The sequence below is a fragment of the Charadrius vociferus genome, unplaced genomic scaffold (genome assembly GCF_000708025.1).
Source record: "Charadrius vociferus isolate BGI_N301 unplaced genomic scaffold, ASM70802v2 scaffold183, whole genome shotgun sequence".
NCBI lineage: Eukaryota > Metazoa > Chordata > Aves > Charadriiformes > Charadriidae > Charadrius > Charadrius vociferus.
The window spans coordinates 1,750,752-1,763,417 of record NW_009648250.1 but is presented as its reverse complement, the minus strand read 5'-3'; the positions used below and the strand labels follow the sequence as shown (position 1 = coordinate 1,763,417).

Genomic DNA, 12,666 nt, shown 5'->3' with positions numbered 1-12,666 from the left:
AATGGGCAAAGATTATAACGGCACATTGAAAGTTGTTCCGTTTTGTGGCCCTTTCTCCCTTCCCCCTAGTCCCTCCCTATTCAGTCTCTTCTTCCCCCCAAAAAAGGAAAAACTTGTTGTACATGCTCGCCACCGCCTGCCGTGATTTGTGTGGCTGATTTTTTGGGGTGCAATGAGGAAAGTTTTATCACTTTGATTTTTTTCCTTTTTTTCTTCTTAATAACTCTTGTGCAATTTGTTGTCCTAACACTGTGCTCTGACCATCGGGAAAATAGCGAAGGAGGCAGTGGCCGCGTGCCCATCGCGGGGCCCCGCTCCTGCGCAGGATGCGGCATCGTCTGCAACCCGATCCACGCAGACGGACCCCTCCGGCCGCGCCAGACCTGCTGGTGTCCAAAAGAGACCTTGAGGCCCGAGAGTCCCCCAGCGTGTATCGGGTCGCAAGATTTTTTCCTTGTCTTGAGTAAAGCCTGTCAGTTTTGGTGTGGGAAGAAGTTTAAGGTATTTCCAGAAACCAGTTTCTTAAGAAATTTGGGTGATACTGTTCCTAAAACCTCAGTGCTGCAGAGTGGTCCTGCATGGACAAACCACGCTGGGTGTATCACGGTTCAAAGCACTTTCTGACATAGCTGATGGTCACCGGTAGGAAAAAGATGGCAGAAGAAAGTCGGGGAGGCCCCATGCAGCCTCACCCACTGCGGGAATGAAAGTGCTGTGGGAATGAAAGTCAAACAGGGAAACGTAGCTCAGGACTGTCAGAAAACCTCCTTGCAGAGGAAACAGAGAGCTGGTATTCCAAAGAAGTGGAGGGACAACCCCCGGTGCGTAACTCTGCTCTTCTCCAGAGGGAGATGTTGACTCTTTAGCCCTATACAGGCAGTGAGAGGGGTTACATGCTAATACAAACAGCTTATGCATGGGTGCAAACCCTATGAGATAAACAGCTGAAGTCGGTGGAGGGGAGCTCCTCACTGCAGACAGCTAAAACACAGCTGACTGGGTATTATTTAATGCGATCTGCAATGAAATGGCTAATAATAAAACTCAAATTGTAAAATGTACGTGGGAATGGCTAACCTTTCCCTTAAAGGGAGGGAAATCTATGTAGCCTTGCAGTTATTTACTGCTCGTGCTGGGAGGACGGCTGCTCCACGGGTGCCAGTTAGCAGCTCCCCACAGCTGGGTCCTGCTGCTGTCTGGCCGCCTGTGCCATGCAGACTCAGGTGGTGCGTCTAACGGCTTAATTAAATCACAGCAGTCATTCCCTTTAGCTCTCCAGTATATTAAGAATTGTAATGTTCATCTCTATCCTTAACCATCTTACTAATAAAAAGGGTCAGAGTCTAACAGGGAGGTTTTTAACAGCAGTGTTCAGTGGTAACTGAGTAGATTTAAATCCATCTGATTAGTTTAATGAGGCTAAAGGAGGAGTTAAATTTGGGGTTTGGCACAGATATGGTAACTGCACCAAGTGTTCAGCAATAGCTTAGTAAATAAAACCAGTTCTTTAACTGCTTAAATTTTGTAGTTGCTAATTTCAATATGGTTGTTGAGCTTATGGCCGTCTCCTATGCCGAGTGCCTGGACAGAGCTCCGGGGAGGTGCTGGCTAAGCAAGAACAGCTGGGCTGAGCCCCTGAGACGAACTTACTTAGACTGTAAGCTAATTATTTGTTGACAAACAGATTTTCAAGCCCTTGTTGCTGAACAGATTTTTTTTTTTTTTTTTTTTTTTTTGTGCTTTGAAAATGTAGCTTAGAGGAGATGTAACCAATATGTAAACTTGGCTGAACACAGTCTGTCCTGGACCCTGCCGTCATTGATTTATTTTTAACAGCGCCAATCTCTCTGCTGCTGTTGTCTTGCTCCGCTGCGTGCAGTTGAACAGCACCTGGTTGTGCAATGTTGCACCCATCAGGAAATTCACCATTGGCTCCTGTTTCCACCTTTCTAGCGTGCTAAATGTCCTCATTCCTATTTTGTAAGAGAGTTACACAGAAAGTCTGGCCCAAGGTCAGCAAGTGCCTGTGTGGCAGAAGCAGAAGAGCCTCGGTGTTTCCCGGGGACACTAACCCCCGAACCCTGATGGACCCTCTCTGCTCCTGCACCAGTCCTTCTGTGGCAGCCGCAGGGAATAAAATCCCAAAAGCTGCAGCAGAGCTTGTGACTTGCCCCAAAATTATGATACATGCACATAAAAAGCAGAAAAGTTTGGGTTTCACATCTCTATTACCCTTTTTGATGTAATCTTTAAATAATATGGGTTCCTAACACGGGTTTTTGTGCCGGTAATGAGAGTAACACATGGCATCAGCACATATTATAAAGACGGGATAAGGCATCATGTCCTTGTCAGCATAAATAACCCACCAATCTCCAGAGGGTTCACACACTATTTTCTTGCCTTTGGGCATTTTACTATCTGAGATATACAGATCGTGGCAGATGTCTTTTGTTTCTAACTCCATGTAGAATTAATCATCTGAACAGAGAAAATATTTTGAAAGCGTGTATTGTGTGTTTTAAGGCAAACATGAGTATGAAGTTAATAGGCTTTAATTTTTGCATTGATAACGGTGAGATTAAAGCCTAGCTACAGGGAGATAGTTTACTGGTTGACGTACCCACTGGAATATCTGAGTCTCTGACAACTACGTGATGAGTGAGCAGGTTCTGTTTCTCAGACCATTCCCAGCTGGCTTCCTTTTGCAGTGGAAAGGTGTCTCGATGTGTCTGTGCACAGTGCTTTCATAAAAATGGCTCTGCAGCCAATTTACATGTGTTTCGAGGTGGCTGGTTTGCCCGAGATGGGCATGAGACTGCTGCTACCTGTTCATTTAGTGATAACCTAAGACCAGTAAATGGGGAGAAAGTCCTGGAGTTCTGCAAATGTTTTAAAATTTTATTTATTTATTTATTCCTATATTTTTAATGAAGCAGTCCTTCCACAAGGTCAGAGGTGTGGAAGCTTCAGAGCTGAGTCTAGCTTAGGATGAGCAGTGAAAAGGATGAAAGAGGAAGCAAAGCAGAGCGGGAGGCTGCCCGCCACATGGGGGATGCTGCAGCATCCAGAAGAGAAAAGGAGTGGAACAATGAGGAATGGGAGGGTGGGAAGGGGAACGCTGGGGTTTTGTCTTCCCAAGGACAAGATCGCCATGCTCTGTCCAAAGCAAAGAAAGTAAGACAGGGAGAAAGGATGCATGAGTTTAGTTTCCAAACGAGGCAGAACATGCCTGGGGCCGGGGTGGAAGGGGCTGACAGCTGTTTGTCCGCTGCCAGCCGTGGGGAAGGTGAGAGCGGCAGGAAGTGGGGGTTTTCCAGCATCCCGCACAGCGGTGCAGGGGCTCGGGCTGCAGGGCCCTGGGAGCAGCTGAACAGGGTGACGTGTTGAGGCGGCAGTGTTGGTGCAGTTGGCAGACCTACCCCACATCCCGGCCCCAGCTGGCAGCTCCAGCCGGGAAATACACCTTGCTCAATGTTTAGTTTCTCTTCAGCCTTTTTGATAACATTAACTGAGTCCTTGATAAAGGTCTAGATTGCAGTTCGGATCTAAAATAACACACAGACTTTGAGAAGTTCCCTGTTAGGTCTCAACAAAGGGATTAAATCACCGTGTAAAGGAAGTGTCCCAGCCAGACGCAAGCGTTTGTTCGATACCTGTGCTCCCTCCACGACCTGTTCAGTGCAGAATCCAGAATGCGGGATTGAGGCAGACCTCCAGGGCACGGAGGTGCTGTGGTTTCTCAAGCAGCACGTGAAGCTGCGACTGGCAGTGCCACCGGGCCATGCTGTGACCTGACATCTGGAAAAGAGACCAGCAGCACTGCAGCGGGTTGTGTCACTTCCCAGGCATTTGCAAGTGTCAAGGATGGAACAAGACGTCTGAGACTAGCCCAGCTCCTGGCTCCCAGCTACTCTAATAAAAATCAGCTTTGTAGCAGTGCAAACAGCAGTCTTACTGCTTTTAGATAATTATTCGTTTGAATTTGGACAGACGCACAAGCCACCGTGTTGCCAGAAGGGGCATCATTAACACTGAAGGAAGTTAGCAGTAGGCTGACAAGTGAAAGGCTGAGTTTAAAATAGTGAGGTCCTGTAGCTTCTAATTCTTTTACCCTGAAGAAGGAGATGGATGATCTATAGCCTCAGGAAATGCAGAGCAACAGGCAGAAACCTCGCTGAGCATACTGATGGCTGCAGCGGAAAGGGGCAGAAACTACAGGGATGTACGGAATAGAAACACAAACACAGGAAAATAAAATATTTCCTTTAACTGGGAAGGCAAGCTGGCCAACACCAATTTCCACCTCCCTTGCGCTGTGCCCACAGGGTTCAAGTAGGAGCCTTCAGGCCCATGAGAGGTCTTGCCAGTGTAAGCCATCGGCATGGCTAGACATCTCGGTCATTCTATCTGGGTTGTTTTCTGCTTGCGAGGGGTTATGTAGCAAACAGCAATAAGTTTTTATGATACCAGGAGTGACAAGGTCTGATGTGAGGGGGGTGAAGGGAGTCTGTGGAGGATTTGAGAAAGCTGCTGGGCTGGCTATACTTCTCTGTGATGGTGGTGGTGTAGCACCGATGGACAGACCTCACTCAGCGTGTCCGAACATGAGTACTCTGGCAGCTGGGGAGGTGAAAACTCTTCCCTGGTATGATACATAAGGAAACACATGCCCAGCCTGCTGGGTGGGACTAGAAACCTGAAATTTCAGTGGACACAGTGTGGAAATCGTAGTCAGAAGCAGAGGAATGTGAGAAGCAGGGAGAGATGATAAGAAAAAACTGGTTTTGAGCTATTATGACAGGAAACACAAAACCAGTTGTCGGTGTCATCAAGGGTTACGAAAGGTTTGAGTCAATGTCCTAGCAAGGAAATGACAAACTGACAGCACATGTGCCAACAGGATTGGATGTGAAACGTCTATGTGGAGAAAAGGCAGCCCTGTCTTTTGTCCCTGGATGTCAGTGGCCTCATATCTGCATTTATGGGGCAGAAACATTGCAAATGTCTTTTTGCAATGTCAGACACTTCCTCTGACTAAAGAGGGGTCTTTCAGCTACTACTAAAGAGGGGTCTTTCAGCTACTACTGTGCAGCGTGCAAACTGTACACAAAACTACGGCAGCATTTGGAAGTATAGTGGAAGGAAATGCTTGACTTATGTGTCTTTCATTCTGGTGTTGAAAATATAAAGTACCATCTCATCGCACTCTAGAGGAATATGAACTGTGACCGCAACCTTGGAAATGGGACAATGATGTGAATAATTCAAGCTTTTTGTATAGGTAGGTCCAGGGCAGCACATTCTTATTCAGTAATATCCACTGGAGTGGGAATGATGCTCTCTTTTGCATGGGGTTTTATTTAATAACACCAGGTAGTGCAGAAAAATAGGTTTAAAAATATATGAAGGTGATTTAGAAGTTGAAAAATCTAAAAAAAGATTACTCATTGTTATCGTGGACTGAAATAAGACCTGAAAGCTTCCTTAGTAGTATTGCTATTGATTTATTTTATTTTATTTTATTTTATTTTATTTTATTATGCTCAAGTCCCTCTAATGCCAAGCCATGAAGCTGGCAAAGGAAAAGCTAGCAGCAAAGTTGGTATAGGTTTGTTTGCTTTGCCTCTTCCTCCAACCTGTAAATTTTATGTCATGGAGCTGCCTTGCTACTACACCAAGGTAGATAACAGCTGTACATCCTGGGTTTTATATCTGTTTGAAGGCTGGTTTGGGTTGTTGGTTTTTTTTTAATTAAGATGTGATTATTTAGTATTGCACTGTCAGACTCATTTTGAATCCTGGGCTTTAGTCCAAGCTGTCCTGCTAGTCACGGTCTCCAGGCCAGCCCAATCATCACAACTGGCTTTAAGCCCTATCACTGGTCTTTGATACCGTGTTGCCCCACCACTGCCTGGTCAGGCTGTTGTTCCACAGCCTGTCCCACAGTTGTCCCACTGTTTTTTTTTTTTCTAAATCTTCCCAGAAAACATTTCTCCAGCCTTTTTTTTTAACTGAGAGAGGTTTGAGTGCAGTATATGATAGTGTACTGATTACATATCATACGGTTTGAAATTGGCTTTATAAAACATTGTTATTTCATTTGGGGAGGGCTCAGTATATTTTTATTGTTGAATGTGTTCTAAATTACTTTGCTAAATACGTAGAGTGCTTAGAGGATGAAACATATGAGAAGACAGTGACAAACTGGTGGATAGATTCTCTACTCCTTTGAGCATTGTATAATCATTTACACTTGGGCAAAGCAACTGTGGGTGCTATTAAAACACTGACAGTATCTTGTAAGTGTTTAATGCAGGGTTTTAATTACACTGTGAGATAACCATGCACTGGAGAATAGCCCCAGAATCACTGGCAAAACAAGGTCAGATCAAAGACTGTTTTTCCTGCATTGTCAAGAGCATTTAAGCACCTTCCCTTCATTGAACTAACTTTGCAACAAGCAGCTTTACAAAAAATTATCTAAAATACATTCGTCATCTGAAATATGACTTTGCTTATGCTTACATTTCAAAATGTATGCACATGCAGTATTGTTACGACTTTGAAAAGTATTTTTGCTTTAATGCAAAAATTTAGACTTTACTGCAATAATTTAATTTGTTGTGTGTGTTTACAGCTTTTTTCCCTTTTGTTCTTTTTGTTCTTAGTTTAAAAGATCTTATCCAAAGTGAAGACGTGAAACCCAAGCTGCAGTACATCATGACTAACTCCTCCTTTTCTATGGTAACAGTTCAAAGTGAAGACAGTGGGATAACCTGGGAAACCAGCTCGAGCAGATGTTCTACTCCTTGGGCCTCAGAAACTAGTGCAACTTCTGATCTTTACAGTATGGAAAGTTCACCAGTAGGTTCTCCTCCAGGAAAAGTTATCTTTATTATGGATGAAGGTAAGATTATTCGGAAAAGGAAGCGCAAAGCTTCAAATAGGGTGCCAATGGCTACAAGTCTGAAGGGAGGCCAGGGCAATAAAAAACGTGACTCTTCTGGAATGCAAAGGCAAGAACAAAGAACTGTTCTAGGAGATGTGCAGGCCTCCATGTTGAACATTGAACAGGTGGAAGCACAAGACACAGATGAGGAAATGCTGGATGACAAAGAAGATCTAGAGAACATCGCAGAAGAACCAGTAAAACGTGCTCCGATACCATCAATATTTAGAGAGAGCAGACTGAGAAAAGTAGGGCCGATCCTTGGAGGACCAGTACAAGCTAGAATCCAGCTGTTCAACTCAATTTTTGGAGGGACTGGGCCAGCTCCTGAAACATTGGAGAAAACCAAAATCCAGAGAAGCAGCTCAATTTCAGGAGATTCTGAACAGTGCTTTGAAACCTCAGTAAAGGAAAGATTGCAGAAGTTCAAGTCGCTTTCAGAAGCAGCGCGTCGAAGAACTTTCCAGAGAGCAAGTAGAAATCTTGAAACACCATCGGAGAGAAGAAGGGAGCAAAGACAACAATCCACAGCACATGCAAATCAAAGCTATTCTTCACCAACAACGCCTCTTGAAAAACGGCTTACTAATAAAGGTGATGTTTCATCTGACTATATTAAACCAATTAAAATGAAAGATAAACAAAGCAGATTTTCAAGCTTTGGTGCAGAAACAGCTCTTCAACATGAAGAAAGAAAAGAGAGACAATCGCTTTCAGAAACTCCACATCAAGTATCAGGACATTCACTCAAGTCCTGCCCTCCTGAAGAAGCCAGGAAGCAGCAAGGTTATTCACCTGCAGCCAAAATGTTGGTAACAGAGCAAACAACCTCCGTTTCATCAGACTCTGATGATAAATCAGAGAAACAAGTGTTGCTTCCCTCAGCTGAAAATCCAAACAAGAAGCCAGACCAATCCCTGCTGACAGCATCAGATCATCTGGACAAACCAAAGGAGCAGGAAATTCAGCCTGATTCTGCATCACAGTCTGTTTCAGCAGATTTTGTTAATGAATTAGATAGACAAAGTTCCCAACCTGTTTTGCCTACAGCATCCATGTCAGAACATCATGAGAGGGAAGCACAGAAGTCAGCAGTTCAGTCTTGCTTACCTAGTGCTCCATCAGCTAAATCCAAATATTCCACTCTACCTGAAACAAGACAGGAGGATATTATTCCTCAGTCATCAGAAACTGCACAATCTGAGTCTGAACACATGCTTCTACCACATTCTGTAGATGAAACAGAGACACAAGAAACTGAGTGTCACTCACCAACAAGTGCACTGACAGAACCTGAGCCTTCAGATCTATTGTATTCTGCTAAAAAAAAAGAGGGTCAAAAGACCCCACCACTGGAAACTCAAAATGTTCACTTAGAGAAGCAAACAAAGTCCGAACAAGATTTTTCCTCCTCCCTTCAGGAAACAGAGGAGCAAAGAATTCAATTAAATGCACCTATTCCTGAAAAGATAGGTTCTAAATATTTTGGCATTTCATATCCTGTTCATATAGAAAGAGACGAAACTCAGAAAACTTCAGCTATAAATAAATCAGTAGATTCGGATCACCTTGACTTTTCTATTGAAAAGACCAAACAAGCAGAGAGTGCGCAAATGGAGATGGAGCATCCAGATTTCTCATGTTCCAGTAAAGAAATTGGGGAATCAGAAAGAACACAGATGGAGACAGAGCATCCAGACTTCTCATTTTCCAAGGAAGAAACAGAAGAATTGGAGGGAGCACAGATGGAGATGGAGCATCCAGACTTTTCTTTTTCCAGGGAAGAAATGGAGGAATCAGAAAGTGCACAACAGGGGACAGAGCAGCCAGATTTCTCATATTCCAGGGAAGAAACAGAGGAATTGGAGAGTGAAAAACTGGAGCCAGAATATCCAGAATTGCTTTTTTCCACAAAAGAAACAGGGGAATCGGAGACCACTCAACTGGAGACAGAGCAGCCAGATTTCTCGTATTCCATGGAAGAAACAGAGCAATCAGAGAGTTCACAACTGGAGACAGAACATCCAGATTTTTTTTCCAAGGAAGAAGCAGAAGAATCAGAGAGTGCACAGCTGGAGATGGAGCAACCAGACTTCTCTTTTTCCAGGGAAGAAATGGAGGAATCAGAAAGTGCACAGCTGGAGACAGAGTATCTAGATTTCTCATATTCCAAGAAAGAAATGGAGGAATCGGAGACCACTCAACTGGAGACAGAGCAGCCAGATTTCTCGCATTCCATGGAAGAAACAGAACAATCAGAGAGTTCACAACTGGAGACAGAACAACCAGATTTTTTTTCCAAGGAAGAAACAGAGGAATCAGAGAGTGCACAGCTGGATATAGAGCATCCAGACTTTTCCTTTTCCAGGCAAGAAATGGAGGAATCAGAAAGTGCACAGCTGGAGGCAAAACATCCAGATTTCTCATATTTCAGCAAAGAAATTGGAGAATCAGAAAGTGCACAACTGAAGATGGAGCACCCAGATTTCTCATATTCCAGAGAAGAAATGGTGGAATCAGAGAGTGCACAGCTGGAACATCAGGAGTTTTTATTTTCCAGGGAAGAAACAACAAAACAAAAATCTGTTCCTTTTGAAATGGAACAGCCAGAATCTTACTCCCCTGAAGAAGCAGAGCAAGAAGAAACAGCAGAGCTTGCGCTGGTACATCCAGATTTATCATGTTTGATGAAAGAAGCAGAGAAAGAAAATACTACAGAGCTCCAGTTGGTACATTCAGGCGTATTTGACTCCACCAAAAGAGCTGAGACACAGCAAACTGGGTATCAAGAAACACCACGTTCAGATTTACCATATCCTACAAATAAAACAAAGCAGCAAGAATTGGCACAAGCAGAAATGGACAATTCCCTTACGTCATATTTTGGTAACAAAGGAGAACAGTCGCAGCCTATACAGCAGGATTCACAACCTGGAGGCAAGCTGTATTCCCGTGCCAAGGGAATGCAAGGAGAAACTACTCAACTGCAGTCAGAGCATCCAGTTTTGTCATATTCTACTGGAAAAGAACAGCAACACAAAACCTCACAGCTGAGGGCAGAACAGACAGGGGCGTCATATTCCAGTGGCAAAATAGAGCAACAGGGAATATTGCAACCAAAGTTGGAACAAGCAGATTCACCATATTCTCAGGGAGAACCAGCACAAGAAGCTGTACAAAGAGACTTAGCAGGTCCATCATGTGTCATTAGTGAAGCAGAGCAACATGAAAATGTACAGCTAGCTTCAGAAAATAGGGATTTCTCATTTACCACTGGAGAAGTAATGCTGGAAGGAGTGGAGTCGGGATCTTTGGGGTCCTCACATTCAATTGACAGAGCAAAGCCCTGGGAAATGGCACAAATGGAGCAGGAGCAGTCGCTTCTGTTGTGTTCCACTGCTGGTAGTCAGCAACAGGAACCATCACCGGTCAGTGTGGCCCAGCCAGATGTATCATATTCCTTTGGCAGAATGGAACAACAAGATATACTACAAAGAGAGCTAGAACAGCAGGAAACAGCCCAACAAAAACCAATGCAAATGGAAATGGAGTGTTCAGATTTGTCAGAAACCTTGGGGAAAGAAGAATCCCAGGTCATAGACCAAATTAATTTGACACAGCAAGGAACAGCTCAACCAGAGTTAGCACATCCGTCTTTGTCATATTGCCTCAGTGAACAAATGCAAGAAGAAATGCAAACAGAGCCAGCATATCCAGAAAAGACATTCTATGTAAGTACAGAAATGCAAGAGGAAATGGAACAACACAAATCAGAGCAACAAGAAATAGTACATCCAGAGCTGGAGCAAATATTTTCGCCATCTTCCAGTGGAAAAGAAGCTCCGCTGGAAATGGAAATGAGTTCAGAATATTCAGATTTGTCATATTCCTTTAATGAAGCTGAGCAACCAAAAAAGTTGAAACATCCAACCTTACCGTTTGGTTTGAAGAAACAAGAAACGGCACCACTGGTAATGGAACATCCAGATTTTTCATGTGACAGTGAAGCAAAACCAGGCAGCACTGTAGACCAGGAGTCAGTACATCTAGAGCTCTCATACTCCGTGGGAGAAACCCAAGGAAAATCAGAACACTTGGATTCACCAGGAACCCTGGGTGAAGCAGCACTAGATGAAAGTATGGAAGTGGAATCTAAATATTCAAATTTGACATGTTCTGATGGCCAAAAAAATCAGGAAGAAACTTCACAATTGGATTCAAAATATCCAGATTTATCATTTTCCTTTGGTAAAGACCAAGAACAAGCAGCTCAAGAGTTTGAGTCTAAATATCAGAAATTGCCTAAAATGGCCAGAAAAAGAGCTTCTCCAGCAACTGCACAAATAGAGTCAAAACATCCAAATTTGACACATTCCCTTGGCAAAGCAAATGAGCCAGAATTGGCACCATGGGAAATGAAGCACCCTGATTTGTCACATTGCACTGATGAGACAAACCAACAAGAAGAAGTAGTGTTGGATAAGAAACACAGGAAAATTTCTGTCAGCAGTGAAAAGCAGCAGCAAACCACAAAACAGCAGTTAGAGCAAGAAAAGTTATCACATTCTCCTGGTAAAACAGAGCAATTAAAACATGCCTGGGAGGACCTGGGACAACCAGATTTATCATTGTCCATTGACAGGCCGGATGATGATATGGGCTCACCAGAGGCAGGACATGCTGATGTGATATATCCTCTGGACAGCATGGAGGCACAACGACAGGTACGACAAGAATCGGAGCAAACAGAAAAGTTTGGAAAAGCAGAACAGAGAACAGTTCAGCCAGAAATGGAAATTCCCCATTTGGCCCATTCTGTGGGTGTGGCAGAAGGAGAAATGGCCGAACCAGGGCAGGGACATCCTGCCTTGACTTACTCCACTTTCAAAGTAGGAGGACTGAAGCCTGCACAGCTGAAATCCGAACACCCTGGTCTAGCATGTCCCCTTGACAAAGTGCAAGAAACGACCCAGCTGGGGTTGGAACAGACAGATGCATTGTATGTTTGTGACAAAACAGAGCAACTCCCACCCACCCAGCTGGAGCTGGGCCACACAATCTTGGCATCCCCTGCCGACGAAGGGATGGAGCACACAGCCTTGGGACTCGCTGATGAGGGACAGTCTGTGAGCACAGCGGAGCATCCACAAGCTGCAAAAGAGAAATTAGGAGCTCCAGATGCATCATCTCATAGTGGAGAAGCAGAGCAAAGAGAAATGGCAAAACCAGAGCCAAAGCATCCTGATTTATCATATTCCATTGATAAAATGCAGACACAAGAAACTACACAACTGGGGTTAGGAAAACAAGATCTATCACCTTGGCCTGGCAAAGAAAAGACAGCACAAACTGCTCAAGAGGAGCAGCCAGGCTTCCTGTATTCCTTCAAAAAAGCCATACAAGGAGAGAAAGCAAAGCCAGAATTGGGACATTCGCAGTTATCTTACTCTGTTAGCGAGGCAGAACAAGAAAGTGCACATGCAAAATCAAACCGTTCAGATTTATCTGCTGGCAGATCCCAACACCATGAAATCATACAACCAGATGCAGAACTAACAGATTTATCATGTTCAGTCAGTGAAACACAGCAACCTCAAATGGCTGAAGTGGATTTGGAGTATCCAGATTTATTGCATTCCACTGGCACAGTACAGCGACAAGAAAAGATTCAACGAGAGCAGGAACAGCCAGGTGATTTTTCATCATCTCTCAGA

General features: G+C 44.0%; 1 protein-coding gene across 1 annotated transcript in view; it reads left to right on the top strand.

The window, feature by feature from the left end:
- Window positions 1-12,666, top strand: part of CMYA5 (cardiomyopathy associated 5) — a 46,924-nt gene that overhangs the window by 537 nt on the left and 33,721 nt on the right. Inside the window, exons 2-4 of the mRNA XM_009884236.1 lie at window positions 6,672-8,821; window positions 8,876-9,357; window positions 9,430-12,666. Of these exons, the coding sequence (XP_009882538.1) occupies window positions 6,672-8,821; window positions 8,876-9,357; window positions 9,430-12,666 (5,869 nt within the window). The remainder of the gene's footprint in view (window positions 1-6,671; window positions 8,822-8,875; window positions 9,358-9,429) is intronic.